At 40.5% G+C, this 18,714-nt stretch overlaps 2 protein-coding genes across 3 annotated transcripts in view; one reads left to right on the plus strand and one right to left on the minus strand.

Annotated features, from left to right (window-relative positions):
- TERT (telomerase reverse transcriptase) overlaps window positions 1-6,558 on the plus strand; it is a 38,163-nt gene extending 31,605 nt beyond the window's left edge. For both annotated transcript variants that reach the window (XM_070747046.1, XM_070747045.1), the window contains exons 14-16: window positions 784-908; window positions 2,385-2,501; window positions 5,947-6,558. In XM_070747046.1, coding sequence (XP_070603147.1) covers window positions 784-908; window positions 2,385-2,501; window positions 5,947-6,050 — 346 coding nt within the window. In that variant the 3' untranslated portion in view covers window positions 6,051-6,558. The remainder of the gene's footprint in view (window positions 1-783; window positions 909-2,384; window positions 2,502-5,946) is intronic.
- Window positions 6,559-9,233: 2,675 nt separating this feature from the next.
- Window positions 9,234-18,714, minus strand: part of LOC139165435 (sodium-dependent neutral amino acid transporter B(0)AT3-like) — a 33,488-nt gene continuing 24,007 nt past the window's right edge. The window contains exons 9-12 of the mRNA XM_070748614.1: window positions 15,945-16,149; window positions 14,266-14,425; window positions 10,117-10,273; window positions 9,234-9,434 (exon numbers count right to left, since the gene is read on the minus strand). Coding sequence (XP_070604715.1) covers window positions 9,234-9,434; window positions 10,117-10,273; window positions 14,266-14,425; window positions 15,945-16,149 — 723 coding nt within the window. The remainder of the gene's footprint in view (window positions 9,435-10,116; window positions 10,274-14,265; window positions 14,426-15,944; window positions 16,150-18,714) is intronic.

The raw sequence follows: 18,714 nt of genomic DNA on the forward strand, positions 1-18,714 counted from the left end.
TTTAGGTGGAAAAAAACAAAGGGGCAGTTTAAAAGGCATAGTAGAATGGCCTGTGATGGCAAAAAACAGAAGGCCTCCTCCTCATTATGGGCAATGTAGGTATTTGGAGCTTTCTTGGTTAAGTAAATATTATTAGGAATGCATCTGCATCATTCTTAAATCAAAGATCTAAGATGTTTGATGTGAGTTCAAACAACTGTGTATATGCAGCTTCTCTCCACCCCCACTCCTCATGATTTCTGTCGAAAAGCAGAGAGTAAGCATGTAATTTATTAACTAGTTTTGCCTCTGGAACATTGTGCTCGAATAAAGTCTGCCTGGGCTTTGACCTGCATCTTCCTGGCTTGCCCTCGTTTGCTGCCTTAGAATTCCCGTCTTCACTTTCTTAAGTACTGATAATCCTTCTAATGACTTTACAATTGAATAAATCTTTTCTCTTGCAAGGTTTTATTCCCCTCTCTCTCTCCCCTCTCTGCAAACATTTGCTTATCAGAATTATAGAACATACCCTTTGGTCAAGGCCAAATGGAAGGAGACGTTTGGTGCTTTGGTTTCACTGTGTTGTGTCACTATTCGGTTCAAGAGTTAATGGAGAACAGTTGAAGTTCCCAAGCGGTAGGGAGTCCCTTAAGAGTTCATATATGTGCTGGCCTTAAAGCCACCCCCTCACATGCAATTCTTTGACTTGATCCAGTGCAAACTCTTTAAATTCAGTGATATTAAATCTCAGGACATCTGAAACCCTTATAAGCAATGAATATCTATGGCTTTTTTTCATGCTAGATTTCATGCCTGTGTTCTCCAACTCCCATTTCATCACCATATCAAAAATAACCCACGTTTCTTCCTGACGGTCATCTCCGATAGTGCTTCATGCTGCTTCTCTGTTTTAAAAGCTAAAAATGCAGGTAGGTGAAACAAAAATCTTTTGAGCCCAATGTCCCTTTAAAATGACTGCCCCAGGCTGACTTTTTTTTTTTAAAGGTATGCCTTCTATTACTTAAACAGTCCCTATAGTAATGTTAGCAAGATTTCTGAAGTGGTTTGTTATGCTTCCTGGGCTGAGATTGACTAGCCCAAGGCCATCGTCTGGTCGAGACCCAGGGGAAGAGCCTTCTCTGTGGTGGCTCCCACCCTCTGGAACCAGCTCCCCCAGAGATTAGGATTGCCCCCACCCTCCTTGCCTTTCGTAAACTCCTTAAAACCCACCTCTTCCGTCAGGCATGGGGGAATTGAAACATCTCCCCCTTGCCCATGTAGTTTTTGTGTATGATTTGATTGTGTGCTTGTTTTTTATATATTGGGGTTTCTTTTTTGGACTTTTTAACCTAAAACTGTTATTTAGATTGCTAAATATTAGATTTGTTACTATGTACTGTTTTTACCATTGTTGTGGGCCGCCCCGAGTCTGCGGAGAGGGGCGGCATATAAATCCAATAAATCTAATCTAATCTAATCATCTACCTGACTTTGTATCTAAAGCAGATATAGAACTTACAGTCTCCTGGTTTCTAAACCAATATCTTAACCACTACAGCAAAATAGCTCTTTTTTAAAAAAAAGCAAATTAAACTGGAAGTTGCATTATTGGGAGTTCTTATTCCCCTTTCCTTTCAATAGCCTCTAAGAATACAGAGTGGGACTACAGCATTAAGAGAAGTGCAGTTAACTGGAGTCCTTAGTGCTCCCTGACCTCGGTTGCTTGCAGAGATTTCATTACCCAGTTAAGTAACATCAAAGAGCAGTTCAGACCCTTCTTTGTCTCTAAAGGGATTGCTTCCTCTGCGAGGTGTTCTTTGGCTTGCAAAGGAAGATCTCACTGGTTACTGCTGGGTACAACAATGTATTTTGACATTAGCATATAGTGAAGGGTTAAATCTGCTATGTGTAATGTGGTCCCAATCATTCTCACACAGGGTTGGCAACAGCATGGTTGTTACTGTTTTTTGCTTGTTTTTGAGGTAAAATGAAATAAAGGGTAGTACATACATAGAAACATAGAAGTCTGACGGCAGAAAAAGACCTCCTGGTCCATCTAGTCTGCCCTTATACTATTTTCTGTATTTTATCTTAGGATGGATATATGTTTATCCCAGGCATGTTTAAATTCAGTTACTGTGGATTTATCTACCACGTCTGCTGGAAGTTTGTTCCAAGGATCTACTACTCTTTCAGTAAAATAATATTTTCTCATGTTGCTTTTGATCTTTCCCCCAACTAACTTCAGATTGTGTCCCCTTGTTCTCATTCAATTGTCAGTCTGGTCAGTCCCTTCATTTGATGCAATAAGAGTGCCAAAGTAGTAATGCTTTATAGAAAAGCAGTTGTACAGAATCACAAAATACATTTTATAAGTTTGGAGGAATTTCTTTCTCTTGTAACAGGTAGTCCACTTCCACTTTCGTACAAAGCAGTTCAATGGCTCTCCTACCAAGCCTTCAGCACTAAATTGGCAAATCACAGGGTGATTTACAAGTGTCTTCTTGGACCTCTCAGACAGTGTAAGTATTCTTTCCCTGTGATGTCCTTCATACTTTTTAGATGTTTCTAAGTGAAAGCCTAGAGCAGTGATGGCAAACCTTTTTTTCCTCCGGTGCCAAAACAGTGTAGGCGCGCGCTATCGCATCTGCGTGAGTGCCCACACCCATAATTCAATGCCTGGGGAGGGCAAAAACAGCTTCTCCTGCCCCCCCAGAGGTTCTCTGGAGGCCAGAAACGGATTGTTTCCCAAATTCTGGTGGGCCCAGTAGGCTCGTGTTTTGCCCTTTCTGGGCTCCAAAGTCTTCTCTGGAGCTGGGGGAGGGTAAAAACACCCTCTCCCATCCGCCCAGAGGCTCTCTGGAAGCCAAAAACACCTCCCAGAGCCTCTGTGTGAGCCAAAAATCAGCTAGACTGCGCACATATGCAGGTTGGAGCTGAGCTAGGGCAACAGCTCGCATGCCAGCAGATATGGCTCCGCATACCACCTCTGGCACCATGCCATAGGTTCACCATCACTGGCCTAGAGCTTGAATACATTCCATTTACAATATGATGATTAATATTGTGATTGTGTATCTTGGATACCATCTTTCTGTAAGCCCTGTCAGATGTAGGTGTTCTTCTTTCCACATCATTTGAGGAGGGAAAGTAGAATTAGTTTATCACTGTAATTCCACTGCAACTTCACAGTCTAGTTGAACCATAGCAACTGTTCCTTGGTAGATTGTCTGGCCAACATAATGGACAAGCCGATGGTAACTTGTTCAGCTTCAGTCTAGCTTCAGCTGCAAGTAACAGGTTGCTTCTAACAATTGCTAGGCTGAGATAACTATTATATCTGCTTGTGCATATCAGCGAATAGGTCATGTCCACCTCAGTAGAACTTATATAAGCAGTGTACAGTAATGCTCATCGACTGCTGCTATGCTCTCAAAGTATTATCTATATTTCCAATTGTACTTTCGATATAAGAGTATAATACAGTGGTCCCTCGATTTTCACGGGTTCGAACTTCACGAAACGGCTATACCACGGTTTTTCAAAAATATTAATTAAAAAATACTTTGCAAGTTTTTTCTCTATACCACGGTTTTTCCCCCCCGATGACGTCATACGTCATTGCCAAACTTTCGTCCACCTTTAATAAATATTTTTTTTAATAAACTTTAATAAATAAATATGTTGAGTAATAATCTAAATGGTTGCTAAGGGAATGAGAAATTGCAGTTTAGGGGTTTAAAGTGTTAAGGGAAGGCTTGTGATACTGTTGATAGCTAAAAATAGTGTATTTACTTCCACATCTCTACGCGGAAATTCGACTTTCGCTGGCAGTCTCGGAACGCATCCCCCGCGGAAATTGAGGGAACACTGTATTATATATGTTGCTTTAATAAAAACCCTGTTACCGTAGCAGTATACAAAAGCATTATTTTCTAATTTTAATTTTGAATTAAAAATGCAAAACTGTCAATCCCAATTACTGTGGTAATTAGCATATCATTGTATTTTTCTTTTAGCAAACATACAGAGAACTCTGCCCTAGGTTTAATTTATGAACGGAATGTTGGTACAATGAGATTTTTATGATCTCAAGTTAATGTTGTCTAGATATTTCTTCTTTAACTAGGTTGTGTTATCTGTACCATGACTGGCATCTTCCCTGCAATAAAAATGTGTGTATATCTATTTTTAATATTGTTAGTCCAAATCAATCCACTGCGGGAGGAAGGCCTCTTCTTGAAAGTTATAAACCTGTGATGGCGAACCTGTGGCAAGCAGAGCCATTGGTTGCCAATCAGTTTCCGGTCACAATTCAAAGTGTTGGTTATGACCTATAAAGCCCTTCATGGCATCGGACCAGAATATCTCCGGGATCGCCTTCTGCCGCATGAATCCCAGCGACCGGTTAGGTCCCACAGAGCTGGCCTTCTCCGGGTCCCGTCGACGAAACAATGTTGTCTGGCGGGACCCAGGGGAAGAGCCTTCTCTGTGGTGGCCCCGACCCTCTGGAATCAACTCCCCCCAGAGATTAGGATTGCCCCCACCCTCCTTGCCTTTCGCAAACTCGTTAAAACCTACCTCTGTCGCCAGGCATGGGGAAATTGATTCCCCTGGGCCATTTCCGCTTTGTGTATGCTTTGTATGAGATACATGATTGTTTTTTTATATATTAAGTGTTTTTAAGTATTTTTAAGTATTGGATTTGTATTGTTTTTGTTGTGAGCCGCTCCGAGTCTGCGGAGAGGAACGGCATAAAAATCTAATCAATCAATCAATCAATCTGAGGGCATGTAAGGCATTACCCTATGTCAGCTCCATGCTGGCTGATTTTCAGTCTCCTGGAGGGCTGGGGGGGAGGCATTTTTGCCCTCCCTAGGCTTCAGGAAAAAAATTAGCAGTTCTTTCATTTACACAGTACATGCACACATAACAGTCGAAATCAGCTTCTTTTGAACAAATGGCTGAAACCCAAAATTTAGCACCTCATGCATTGATAGTTTCATTGTGTGAACTGAAGCAAGCACAATGCAAAACAAATAGACCCTGCAACCAAGCGAGACAAATACTAAGCGTAATAACAACGGAATGAATGCATGGGTGAATGTATGGATGAATGAAAGAATGATATTGATTATTCTTAGCAGAGTTGAGCCAGGTGGCTGTTGGCAATTTTGGTGATCTAATTCATTATTTTTTGTTTTTATCATTTAATGAAATTTCGAACAAATTATTTCCAAGGGTATCAATAGTTAGCACTCTGGGAGGAACATGACTACAGATAGTCCTCGAGTTACAACTACAATTGAGCTCAAAATTTATGTGGCTAAGCAAAACATTTGCTAAGTGAGTTTTGCCCCATTTTACAACTTTTCTCGCCACAGTTCAGCTAATCGTTACATTTATTAAATTAGTAGCACGGTTGTTAAGTGAATCTAGCTTCCCTATTGGGTTTACTTGTAAGGAAGGGCTACCAAAATTTTTACTACCACATTGTGGGCGTGGCTTATGCAGGACGCCCTGCATTTTCTTTCAACATCTTTTAGTGCAAATTGGGTGCTCTGGGGTGGAGCTCCATTTTCGCTACCCCACTGCGTTCCCCCCCCATCCGGGCAGTAGCCCACTCCTGCTTATTTGTCAGAAGGTCACAAAAGCTGATCACATGATTCCAGGACACTGTAATTGTCATAAATATGAACCACTTGCCAAAGCATCTGAATATTGATCATGTGATCATGGAGAATGCTGCAAAGGTCGTAAGTGTGAAAAACGGTCATAAGTCACTTTTTTTCAGTGCTGTTATAACTTTGAACCATCACTAAATGAACTGTTGTAAGTTGGGGATACCTGTATAGGATTTTTTCAGGGCTTTGCTGCTTACTTTTCTGTACTTGATGGTCTGGAACATCTGTTCAGAATAACTTGTTGGTCTAACTAAAGAAGTAATTGGTTACTCTTTCCTTGTAGGTAAATTACAGTTGACTCGGCAAATTCCAGAAACTACCATGCAACTGCTTATTGAAGTAATACAGCCGTCATTATATGAAGATTTCAAAGTCATCCAGGATTAGCTTTATAAAGCAACTTTCTTCTCCAAGTTTGTCTTCCACTTAATTTGTCTGCCCACTTGAGGTTTTTTTTCTATCCAGCCGGAATGTGTAATAAGGTTAAAAAACGAAACAAAAACTTGCCTTCTTCTAGTGAAACTTGCAATGTGATTATTGGCAGTGAACTGTAAAATAGTTGCCCCACCCTTTGGAAAGCTCAAAACGAATTTTCTTGATAAGAACATTGCATGATATTATAGCACAGGCTGTTAAACTCCTGGCCCACGGACCAGATGCGTCATGCGTTGACCACGCTCATGCTCGGTTTAGCAAAGAAGGAAAAAGTCCTGATATATTATGACAACGCCATGACAACCTGGGTTTGACACCCTGTTATAGGACAACTGTTTGGTCCAAAAGGTTGTAGGGTTAATTTTGTGGATTACTGAAAGATTAAGGTAATTTTGGAACAGTTTTTACATCATCACAAAATATGTTTTTCACAAAATAATAAAAATGTATTTACTTGGAACTGGTATTTTCTTTTTAATAGAAAATTAATGTAAGAGTGATGAGCTAGCTGTCACTTCTGGTGTCATGCCTAAAGTGTAATGTATGATTGTCAAAAATTATATTCCATCCTCTAAATCTTGATCAGAATAATGCTAAATGTTATATGGTATAATGAGCAGTATCGAAACCAAGTTGCTTCCCTTAAATTCTGATGAATCACCCTGTTGGGAGTTTGCTAGATAAATCTGAGATGAGGCTATGCACTCAAGCATAAAGTTTCAAGATTAAGCTGTAGTTTTATTGCCAACATTAAGACTACATCAGAAAAATCACCCCCTTTCTTCCTACACTGTTGACATAATAAGAAGCTCTGTTGCTAGGCTAACTGCTAAAGAAGTTGTAGAACTGTATTGGTGTTTACTGTACCATTCTTCATAACAAGTAATCTCTAGGGCTAAACAATCCATATCAAAGTAATTGATGTACTGTAGCTCTGGCTAAATTGCCATATAAAATTCAGTTCCAACTTATGCTCTTCTTTCTGCAAATAATAGATATGTTCCCTAGATATAAGGAAGCTAGCTTGGGCAAGGATTCAGACCAGAGGCATTACTGAAATAAATGAACTTTTGCATAAATATTCTAATTTTTCAAGTTTCACCTCTATACATACCTACCAGAGGTTCGTTTCAGCAGACTCTGACCAGTTCTGGAGAACTAGTAGCGGAAATTGTGAGTAATTCCAACAACTGGTAAATACCACCTCTGACTGACTCCGCCCCCATCTATTCTCTGCCTCCTGAGTCCCAGCTGATTGGGAGAAAATGGGAATTTTGCAGTAACCTTTCCCTAGAGTGGGGAGGGAATTAGGATTTTACAGTATCCTCCCCCTGCTACACCCACCTAGCCACACCGACAGAACTGGTAGTAAAAGTTTTGAATCCCACCAATGATTCAGATTCTTTAATTTTTGCCCAATAGGTTAAATCAGGGGTAGGCAAAATTTGCTCTTCTATGACGTGTACTTCAACTCCCAGAATTCCAGAGCTAGCATGATTGACTCAGGAATTCTGGGAGTTGAAAGTCATAGAAGAGACAACTAAGATGGTTGACAAGGAGCATCATGACATCCATTTTTATGGTCCTACAATGAAAACAAGGTAACAAGGAGCTTGCTTTGAATTTACATTACAGTGTTCCCTCGACTTTCGCGGGGGATGCGTTCCGAGACCACCCGCGAAAGTCGAATTTCCGCGAAGTAGAGATGCGGAAGTAAATACACTATTTTTGGCTATGGACAGTATCACAAGCCTTCCCTTAACACTTTAAACCCCTAAATTACAATTTTCCATTCCCTTAGCAACCTTTTAGATTATTACTCACCATGTTTATTTATTAAAGTTTATTTTAAAAAATATTTATTAAAGGCGGACAAAAGTTTAGTGATGACATATGACATCATCGGGCGGGAAAAACCGTGGTATATGGGGGGGGAAAGTGAAGTATTTTTTTTATTAATATTTTTGAAAAAACGTGGTAGAGACTTTTCGCGAAGTTTGAACCCGCGAAAATCGAGGGAACACTGTATTTCAGTTGATAAAACCCCCAGAAGGTTTTGAGTTTTGCTTCAGGAGAAGATTCAAAACATTTGAATGATTTTTTTGTTTGGCGTTTGGGACAAAATCTTTTCCTCAATGTTTCATGTCCAACCCTACTTTACCAAGAAGGGAAGCTTGCAAGATGGATATTTAAAGCCCTTCATGGCACTGGACCAGAATATCTCCGAGACCGCCTGCTGCCACACAAATCCCAGCGACCGATTAGGTCCCACAGAGTGGGCCTTCTCCGGGTCCCGTCAACTAAACAATGTCGGTTGGCGGGCCCCAGGGGAAGAGCCTTCTCTGTGGCGGCCCCAGCCCTCTGGAACCAACTCCCCCCGGAGATTAGAACTGCCCCTACTCTCCTTGCCTTTCGTAAGCTCCTTAAGACCCACCTGTGTCGTCAGGCATGGGGGAACTGAGACATCTCCCCCGGGCATATACAATTTATGAATGGTATGTTTGTATGTATGTGTGTTTAGAAAATGGGGTCTTTTAAATGTTTTTAGTAGAAATTTAGATTTGTTGTAAACTGTTTTTTCACTTTGTTGTGAGCCGCCCCGAGTCTGCGGAGAGGGGCGGCATACAAATCTAAATAAACATAAACATAAACATTTCCATTCTCCCAAAGTGTAGCACAGAAATCAGCACTAGATCATTTGGCCCTGCCCAGAATGTAGTTCACAAAATAATTTAACTTATCAGCCACTGATCCATTTCTATCCAAGTTGTCAGTTTAAGAACTGGCTGTGTATGAGTACATTTACTTGATTCTATTTTTTCTCTCTTCCCTATCATTTTTATTATACTTTTTCTTTTGTAAATCTAGGGTTCCGATTGTCTTCTTAGTTAAAAAAAAGAGAGATAAATGTTTTTTTTAAATTCTTGAAAACTTAGCATTATAGAATATAATACTGTATAAAGGATATTTATTTGAAATACATTTACTTACTTTCCCTGAGAATTCTACAGAAGTTTATATCGACAGTGTATTCTTAATTTTCATAGATTGCCTTAGTATACTTTTTCACTGTGGTTAATCTGAACTACTGGTTTACTATAGATCACTGGAATTGGCTGATAGAATCCCAGAGCATCAGGTGGCTTCGGTGGCTTCAGTGGCTTCAGTGCTTTCACATGGATTATCGTCTTGTTTCTCCTTCCTTTTCAGCAATGCTTTCTTCAAATGGCAAATGGCTCCAGTTGGAATACATATGCACGGTAGGACCACAACCAAGGCAACAATGAATAAAACCCAGGGTGGAAAAGGTTTGGGCTCTTTTAAAGGAAAGTGTTCCTATGAGATAACCATACATTGCATAAAATTAAAACTGAATGATAATAGTACAAGGGGAGTCTACACCAGAGGTCTTCAAACTTGGCAACTTTAAGACTTGTGGACTTCAACTCCCAGAATTCTCCAGCCAGCATAGCTGGCTAGAGAATTCTGGGACTTGAAGTCCACAAGTTTTAAAGTTGCCAGGTTTGGGGACTGCTGGTCTACATAACTTGACAATCCTTCAAAAGGATGTGTCTTGCTTCTCCTGCAAGCATATCTTGCTATCCTAGCTCATACACAGAAGGCATTCTTAATTGTTATCGCATTAAAAGAGCAGCCCCCAGCCAATGGAGGGCAAATATGTGACATGTATCTTTGTTACATGTTATTTCTTTTATCTGCTTCCAGACTATAATAATGATCTCAGAGCAGCTTTTAAAAAAACAACCCTAAATTAAAATTTCATAAGGGAAACTATAATGAAAGCAACACAGCAAAGGAAAAATGTATTGCCAATTTGATACTAGTTAGCCTTTCATCTACAGCAAAGTTTTTCTAAATACGAATTTGCTGATTTGATTTTTAAGCACTGTATTGTTTAGGACGTGGGGTCCCTTATGCAATACTATGATGATGACGGAGTCCTTATTTTTATTGCCTAAAAATAATTGCTAGAAATTAAGTAACAAGTTTTACATACGTAGCTTGGATTCCATGCACCGTAGGTTGATGGCCGCCGAGTAGCTAGATAACTCAAAAGGATTGAAAGCATCAACAAAGGGCTGATAAACGACCAGGATGCTTTCCAGTAGAAATTTACTGACCTTCCAGTCATCCATTCCACATTCTTACAGAATCTGTGGCCAAATGGGTTTATAGAGACAATTCAATTCCAATTGAATATCTGAATTTGCAGTATAGCAATTGTATGTAATTACTGTTTATTTTGCAATAAGAGGAATGTACAGTGGTACCTCTATTTAAGAACTTAATTCGTTCCGTGACCAGGTTCTTAAGTAGAAAAGTTTGTAAGTAGAAGCAATTTTTCCCATAAGAATCAATGTAAAAGCAAATAATATGTGCAAACCCATTAGGAAAGAAATAAAAGCTCGGAATTTGGGTGAGAGGAAGAGGACAGTCGCTACCGAAGGAAGGAAGTGAGGTGAGGGGAATTTAAAAAAATCCAAAACTTTAAGGCTTTAAAAAAGGGAGAGGACTCTAAGGCATTGAGGAGGAGCACGTGCCTCCCATACACCCAGCGCGGGGCTTTCTCCCATAAACTGCGCCAGAGAGATAAACCCAGGCGGGTTAGACGGGGGAACCTCCCGCTCCTTTGACCGAAAGGCTGCTGCTGCTGCTACCTGCTTCCTCTTCCTTCCCATGCTGAAGGGCTCCCCTCTCCTCTCGCTTGCTTGCTTTGTAGCCGGCACTTTTCCTTCACTGTGGTGACTCCTCGGCTTGACTGAAGCCGAGTTGATCCAGCCAGGGCGAAGCGCTCCCTTTTGCCTTTCTGCGCTCAGACGCTCTGGGAAGCAACCTCACGCAGGGTGTATGGGAGGCAGAGTGAGGGAGTCACCACAGTGACTCGCTCACTCGCTTTGTGGTTTATTCTCTCTCCAAGCGCCCAGAGAAATGGAAACCACCAAAAGGATCCTCTGGCAGCCCACAAAAGCCCGATATGGCTGGGATTAAAGGCAGGAAACTGGCCAGGCCTTTGTGCCGCTCTCAAATTTCCTGGGAAATTTTTCCGGGCTTGGGTTCTTAAGTAGAAAATGTTTCTTAAGAAGAGGCAAAAAAATCTTGAATACCCGGTCCTTATCTAGAAAAGTTCTTAAGTAGAGGCATTATAAGGTAGAGGTACCACTGTAGTCTTTTTTTTATGTACCTATTACAATGACATCACAAAGTTTTAGATGTAACTCCCAAGTGTTTTAGTTACAAGATACAACTATAGTGAAGGCTGAACAACAATCTTAATGGCAGACTTGCTTTCTTAACCAATGGCTGATGGGGGAAGGGAACCACTTCTCAGGAACCCTAGCAATGAATAGAGTGCTGCATTTTACAAAGATGGGGTGCTCGGCACATTTTCCTACAAGAAGTCGATATAAATAGGTGAGAATAATTGTGTATGCCTGTACAAAAGCTTCATAGCCTTAACTACATGCATTTAAATTCAGTTGTATTGCATATTAGACAAATCTTCAAAACTAATGTTATTTAATTGCTACTGGAGAAACTTGTCTTTTGTCAGAGGAATTATGTTGCATATAATACAAATAAGGGAAATGTTGCTTAGAGCAGTGTTTTTCAACCACTGTGCTGTGGCACACTAGTGTGCCGCGAGACATGGTCAGGTGTGCCGCGAAAAAGGAAGCTCAGGTTCCAGTCTTGCAACTTTTTGCTGAGTGAGAGAGTGAGAGAGAGAAAGAAAGAGAGAGAGAAAGAGTGAGAGAGAGAGAGAAAGCAAGAGAGAGAAAGAAAAGAGAGAAAGAGAGAGAAAGAAAAGAGAGAAAGAGAGGGAAAGCAAGTGTCAGAGAGAAAGAAAGCAAGAGAGAGAGAGATAAATGAGCCAAAAGGGGAGGGAAAAAAGAGAAATGAGAAAATGATTGAGACAGAGAATGAGAGGAAAGAGAGAGAAACAAAAGAGAGAGAAGTGACTCTTGATTTAAAGCATATGATAAAAAGCACCCACAGAATAAGAGAGGGAAAAAACCCAGCCCTCACCTGTTTTTGGACACACACAGACACAAGCGTGGGGAGGAGACAGGGATGGGAAAAGAGAGGAAAGTGTCTTAGGGTGTCATTTTGTGTCATTTTGGTTGGTGGTGTGCCCTAGGATTTTAAAATGTAAAAAATGTGCCGCGGCTCAAAAAAGGTTGAAAATCACTGGCTTAGAGCATTCATTTACAGAAGACTTGTGCGTTTTACAATGTTTTCCACCTGCAGGGAGCTGGGGTGGGGGGCGTGACCTGCACATGATGCCTCTAGCCCACGGGCCACTAGTTTCACATCTCTGCTATAGATAAAGGGAACTTAAAATATTACTCCCCACTGGCTGCAGTTGTCTGAACTTTTGATGGTGTTATTTCTTGACTAATTGACTGAAGGACAAACAGAATTGCTAGGATGAAAAGCCAGGGTGTTAATTCACCGTAAGTGTAAAAATGTTTGGCCCTCTGGAATCAGTCCCCCCCGGAAATTCGCACTGCCCCCACTCTCCTTGCCTTCCGAAAGAGTTTAAAAACTCATCTTTGTCGCCAGGCCTGAGATTATTAGATCTCCCCCCTAACCAATGAATGTTTTTTAGTATGACTTGAATGAATGTTAATGGAAGTTTTTAAAATTAGAATTTTTAAGGGTTGTTTTTATGTATATTAATTGGATTGTTTTACTACTGTCTCTTTGTATATGCTGTGAGCTGCCCCGAGTCATTGTAGACTTAACTCTCTTGCCAGGGGTGAGTGGGGCAGGGTTGTATTGTAGCTCTTTATTGTAGTGGCCTCTCCCATTGTGAAGTGCACTAAATTTCACTGTGCTGCACTTGGTGCTGCTAGAGCAGCAGGCCATGGAGGCTCCAAGCCCAAAGTGGCTTACAACTCTTAGCCCGAAGCGGTAGGAGTTGAAAGCTTCACAATGGGGGAGATGGGCTCCCTTCCTCCTGGATCCCATTATGATGCAGAGCCACAGTGCAACCCTGCCCCTCTCACTCCTAGCACCGGTATCGGCCGTGGCCGATAGTACTCAGGGTGGAGAGTAGGTTGCGCGCCCCGAGCACACAAGATGCGTACAGCATCAAGGGCCGGAAGAAGCACCCACAAGACCCAGAAAGAGATGAGGCACTGGAGAATCAGCTCCGCCCACTTCTTTCCTCCACAACACTTCCCAGGTGCAGCTTATAGCTCCAAGCCCGAAGTGTCGAGAGGTGATGGCTGCCTTGAGTGCAAATGTACCGCAACAAAGGCAGAATGCGTTTGCCATGCAAAGGCAAATACAGGGGCATTTCTCTCCCACTCTGGAATATGGAGCAAGTCTCCCTACCCCAGGTGAGGAGTGATTGGGAGGGAGGGGCTCAACTGACAGGGAGCAAGCAGCAGAGGGCCAAAAAAAGCCACAGGTGGCTCCAGAGTCACAGGCTGCTGAGCCCTGCACTCGGGGTGGTTTCAAGACAACGCCTTACTTCAACTGCTTCCAGAGAGCAGTCTTTAACTAACCTTAAGAGAGCCATCTATTCTTAGCTTAAGCCTTTTCTTTGCATGAGACTAATAATGATTTACCATATGCGTGGATCTGAATTAAACCCAGTTCATGTATACAGTGGTACCTCGACATACAAGTTTAATTCGTTCCAGACCCGAGCTCGTAAGTTGATCAACTCGCATCTCGAACGAATGCCTTTAGACTTTGTTTTTTGCGCCGAGATAACTGGAAGCAAGAAGATTCTTGCACCACCTAGTGGAAGCTCGGCTCGTATCCCGAATTTGAGCTCGGGTGTCAAACAGAAATTTCGCTCGCGTTGCGGCTCGTAACTTGGAATACTTGCATGTGGAGCAGCTCCTATCTAGAGGTATTACTGTATAGACCTCTGAATACAATAAAAGTTCTTTTCAACTGAAACAGGTATAATCTTAATAGAATGTTTTTGTTAATATTTATTTACTGGATATTTATCCTGCCTTTTATTTGGGAACTCAAGGTAAAATGCACAGCTCTTTTTGCTCCTACTTTCCCTAAAATTCTTGTAAAGATGACCCAGTGGAGTTCTTTGTCTGAGGTCTTCCCACTCCTACCTTCTATGTGTCTCAGTTGAAGAACTTACTAAGAAATGGACATAAAAGAATCTTCTTACCTTTTCAGTCCGTAAACATACACAACGCTGTACAATTCAAATAAAGAAATGATCAGCAAGGGTAGGGTTCCTCCAAAGCTATCAAACACTACAACCCAGTAACATCCTGATCGTGTAGTAAAAAGTAGACCCAACAAAAAGGAAGTAAAGCATATTATACCTAACGAAGACAAAAGTTTAGTAGTTGTGTGTGAATGGAAATGCAAAAAGAGAAGAATTATGACTCAAGCAGTTATATATCCTCAAGTTTTTCCCTTGCATGAATATTGTTAATATTTCCCAAGATCCTGCCCATCTCCCCTCTCCTCAGATATCTCCTGAACATTTAAGGACAGGAGTAAAGTTGATTAAACATAGATGAGAGTTTCTGCTACTTATTTCACTTAGTGATGTACTTTGCTCAGCAATAAAGGTAGACATCACAATGTACACAAATATTTAGCTTGCTATATGTTGTGTAATTTATCCTTATAAAAATGAATGCAAGCAAGACAACAGGCAATTTCCTATTTGCCTTAGAAACTGGTCTGGCTGTTCTTGCCCCTTTTATCCCTGAAGGCAGTTGCATAATATCTAAAGAAAGGGGAAAGTATGATTCACTATAGCCCCTAGAGGAAAAATATTCTGCCTTCCAGTTAACCAAACTTAAAATAAATCAGTTGGCTGGGTAAATATATGCACATGCACACGGCTGTAATTCTGTGAGATAATTTACAGGTGGCTTTTTGATGCTGAGATACCCCAATTGGGGTTCTTCCAGCGGTGGTCTACAAGCCGAAACACTAAATTGCGCTCACCTCTGCGGCTCATAATTTCTTGCGGGACCAGCGCGATTTTGCTGCTGCAAAATCGCGCACAGAACCGCGATTTTGCTTTTTCCACAGGTGCAGCAGCAAAATTGCGCTGGCCCCGTAAGAACTTACGAGCCGCAGCGGCAAGCGCAATTTAACGTTCCGGCTCGTAGGCCACCAATGGGTGCTTCAGACTGAAGATAATTTTTAATTCTAGCAAAATGTGAATCAGCTTACCAAAAGTTTCTGCCTAAATACACATGGGAGAGTTTTTGAGTGTGGGTGTGGGTGTTTGTGTGCAGACATATATTCATACCCATAGGGGAACCAGTTTGATGTATTTAAGGTGTCAGACTAGAAATCAGGAGCTTGCAGATTTTACTTCTGCTTCAGGTTCAAAGGATAACCTTTGGCCAGTCACACCTCTCAGAGGGAGGCAGCGGCAAAAAAACCACTTCTGAAATGTTGCCAAGAAGATGGCAGAGATTAGTCCAGGCAGTTGCCAGGAATCAAGACTAACTCCAAGACATGTATATTGGTTTATATGTATACTGTATATACCAAGCCATTTTAATATCCCAGATCCCCTCATGGATGTTCCTGTTTTCTCCCTATGTACACACACACACACACACACACACACACACACACACACACACATATGGGGCAGTTGAAAGTGAACTTCCTTGGAAATGGCTTTGGTTGAACCCCTGTCAACCAAATGGGGTATATGGAGAAACAGTTTCAAAGGCCCATCCATACTTTGTTTGGACTACCCTGAAATGCTATTGTTAGGTAATCAGGTAAATATTCAATAGCACCCTCCACAACTTTTTAAAAAATAAATGGAAAAAGGAAAAAGATGAAACTTTTTAAAGGCTGTCTTACCACAAGCAACTTCTTTCCATAAGTATTTTGACACAAAAGGAATTTCTGTTAAAGGAGTCAAGATGCTCTGAATGATTCCAAACATAGAAGACAGTCCCAGGCAGAACATCATGAAGAAAAACAGAACTGACCATGCATGGCTTCCCGGCATCCTTGTTATAATTTCAGTGAATACAATAAAGACCAGGCCAGGCCCAGAAACACTCTGTAAAATTTCAAAATAGAATAGGCTATTAATCTAATCGGCCACACACATCTGTAAATGTTATTTTGCAAATGCAAGTCTTGACTGGTTAATCAATGCGGACTAAAATTTAGCGTCTCCATCTAGAAAATAAAAACCCAGGCATGGAAAAGGTTACAGTGTGTTCCCAGCAGTTAAAACTTGCAAAATAAGATTAATTTAAATCATTTTTTTAAAAGTTGAGGTTATAAGAGATACCAGTGTGGGGATACGTTTACTATTTTTTTTTCCAGGAAGTAAATAAGTAAACTAAGTAAATAAGTGAACTAAACTCAATAAATAAAAGATCTTTGTCAGAAATACAGTTCACTTAGCTGGTATGCCCTAGCCTTCATTTTCAGTATATCTAGCAAAGATGGCAATAGAACCATTGCTATAAAAAGCGGGTTGCTTTTCAGAGTGTCATACCAGTGGTGGAATTCAAAATATTTTACTACTGAGTCAGTGTGAGTATGGCTTAATGGGCGTGACATAGCTTTGTGGGCATGGCAGGGGAAGGATATTGTAAAATCTCCATTCCCTCCCCACTCCAGGGGAAGATCCCCACTTCCTCCTGATCAGCTGGGACTTGGGACACAGAGAATAGTTGGGGGCAGGGGCGGTCAGAGGTGGAATTTACCAGTTCTCCAACTACTCAAAATTTCTGCTACCAGTCCTCCAGAACTGGTCAAAACTTGCTGAATCCCACTTCTGACATTAAGAACCTTCCAAACAAATTTGCCTTTTTGTACACATTGTTTTAACTGGATAAAAAAAGTGCTGTCTTTTAATTACCCTGAATCTCATAACAATTAGTTTCATCAAATTGTATTAGGAAAATAATACAAATATTTATGAAAATAAATGATGAAGAAAAAAAATTCTAATCCTGCCATTTGATTTTTTTAAATTTTTTAAATATTTAATAAATTTTATTATTTTAAAAAGCAACACATACATAAAAATACAAAACAAGACACATAACAAAGAAAGGAGCTACAATCGCTCTGCTCAGAATAGAAGTCTCCATGGTAAAAAAAAAGGAAACTTTTGTTAATTAGATCATCTCAGAGGGAAAACAGAATACCTACTTCATATCTCTGTTTATATACATTTCAAAATAATAAATTTATATAACCTTGAATTCATTGAGAATTTCTTCTATTCAACCAAATATAGAACCTATCCCAGATTTTATAGAATTTCGACTCTTCTTGGTTCTTCAAACGCCTCGTCATCATGTCCAACTCTGCACATTCAATAATTTTTCTAATTACCTCGTCATCTTTTGGGACTTAAAAAAAAAATCAACTTCTCATATCTAGCCACTTTTCTCATGGGAACAAACTGTATACAGTTTTTTTTGAATGTACAGAAGGAGAACGTGACTTTAACATTACCTCAGCATTTAAAAAATACTAATCTGTAACAGCTGTGTAAAAAAAGCTAGTCTGAAAACATTCACCTTAGCATACCAGTTTTCACATTACACATTCTTCACAGGATGTGCTTAAATAGAAAAGCTATCCAGGTACGCAGTAAATGAACAAGAAGTTAAGATATTTATGCCATAGCAACACTGGATAAAAATTCAAATCCAATGAATGTTACATTAGAGACTTTTGATACAAAAGTCTTGAATGGAAAATAGCACCGAGAGCAGTGGTCCCCAAACTTGGCAACTTTGTGGACTTCAATTCCCAGAATTCTAGCTGGAGAATCCTAGAAGTTGAAATCCACAAGTCTTAAAGTGGCCAAATTTGAAGACCCCTGACCTAGGTGGAAATAGGTCACATAATACTTGATCTGACCAAGCCTTTTCCATTGCTAGAGTGGCTCTCTCATTCTAACTGCTGTCGCACACTTCTTGCTATGCTCTCAATGCAGACAAAGCTGCTTAGGTAAAAGAGAGGAGGAATACAGGTAATGACCATTTATAACCACAATTGACCCCAACATTTCTGTTGCTAAGTGAGACATTTGTTAAGTGAATTTTGCCCCACTTAGTGACTTTTCTTGCAGTGAGTGTTAAGTGAATCATTGCAGTTGTTTAGTTGGTCATATGCTTGTTAAGCAAATCTGGTTTCCCCACTGACTTTGCTTGTCAGAAGGTTGCAAAAAAAGAGGGGTCACTTGACCCCAGAACTCTGCAACTGTCACAGATATGAATCAGTGCCAAACATCTGCACACATGACCATGGAGATACTGCAATCGTCACAAATGTGAAAAACTGTCATACGTCACTTTATTTAGTGCCATTGTAACTTTGAACAGTCACTAAATGATGTTCTGTCAGGCTCTCTGATAGGAGCCTCCCGAAAATTCAAGGATACAAATTTCAGACATACACACCTTTGAAAATTCAAAACAATGTTCTTTATCACAAAAGTCAAAATAAACTAAGCACTCTTTTTGTATTGCAAAGAGCACTCTTCCCAAAACAACTGGGTAGCCTGTACAATGTCCCTTAAGACGTCATTAAGTACTTAGCCAGCAGCTGTGGAGAAACTTCACAACCCTTCTTCTTCCAACGAAGTGAGACATAC

The sequence above is a fragment of the Erythrolamprus reginae genome, chromosome 3 (genome assembly GCF_031021105.1).
Source record: "Erythrolamprus reginae isolate rEryReg1 chromosome 3, rEryReg1.hap1, whole genome shotgun sequence".
NCBI lineage: Eukaryota > Metazoa > Chordata > Lepidosauria > Squamata > Dipsadidae > Erythrolamprus > Erythrolamprus reginae.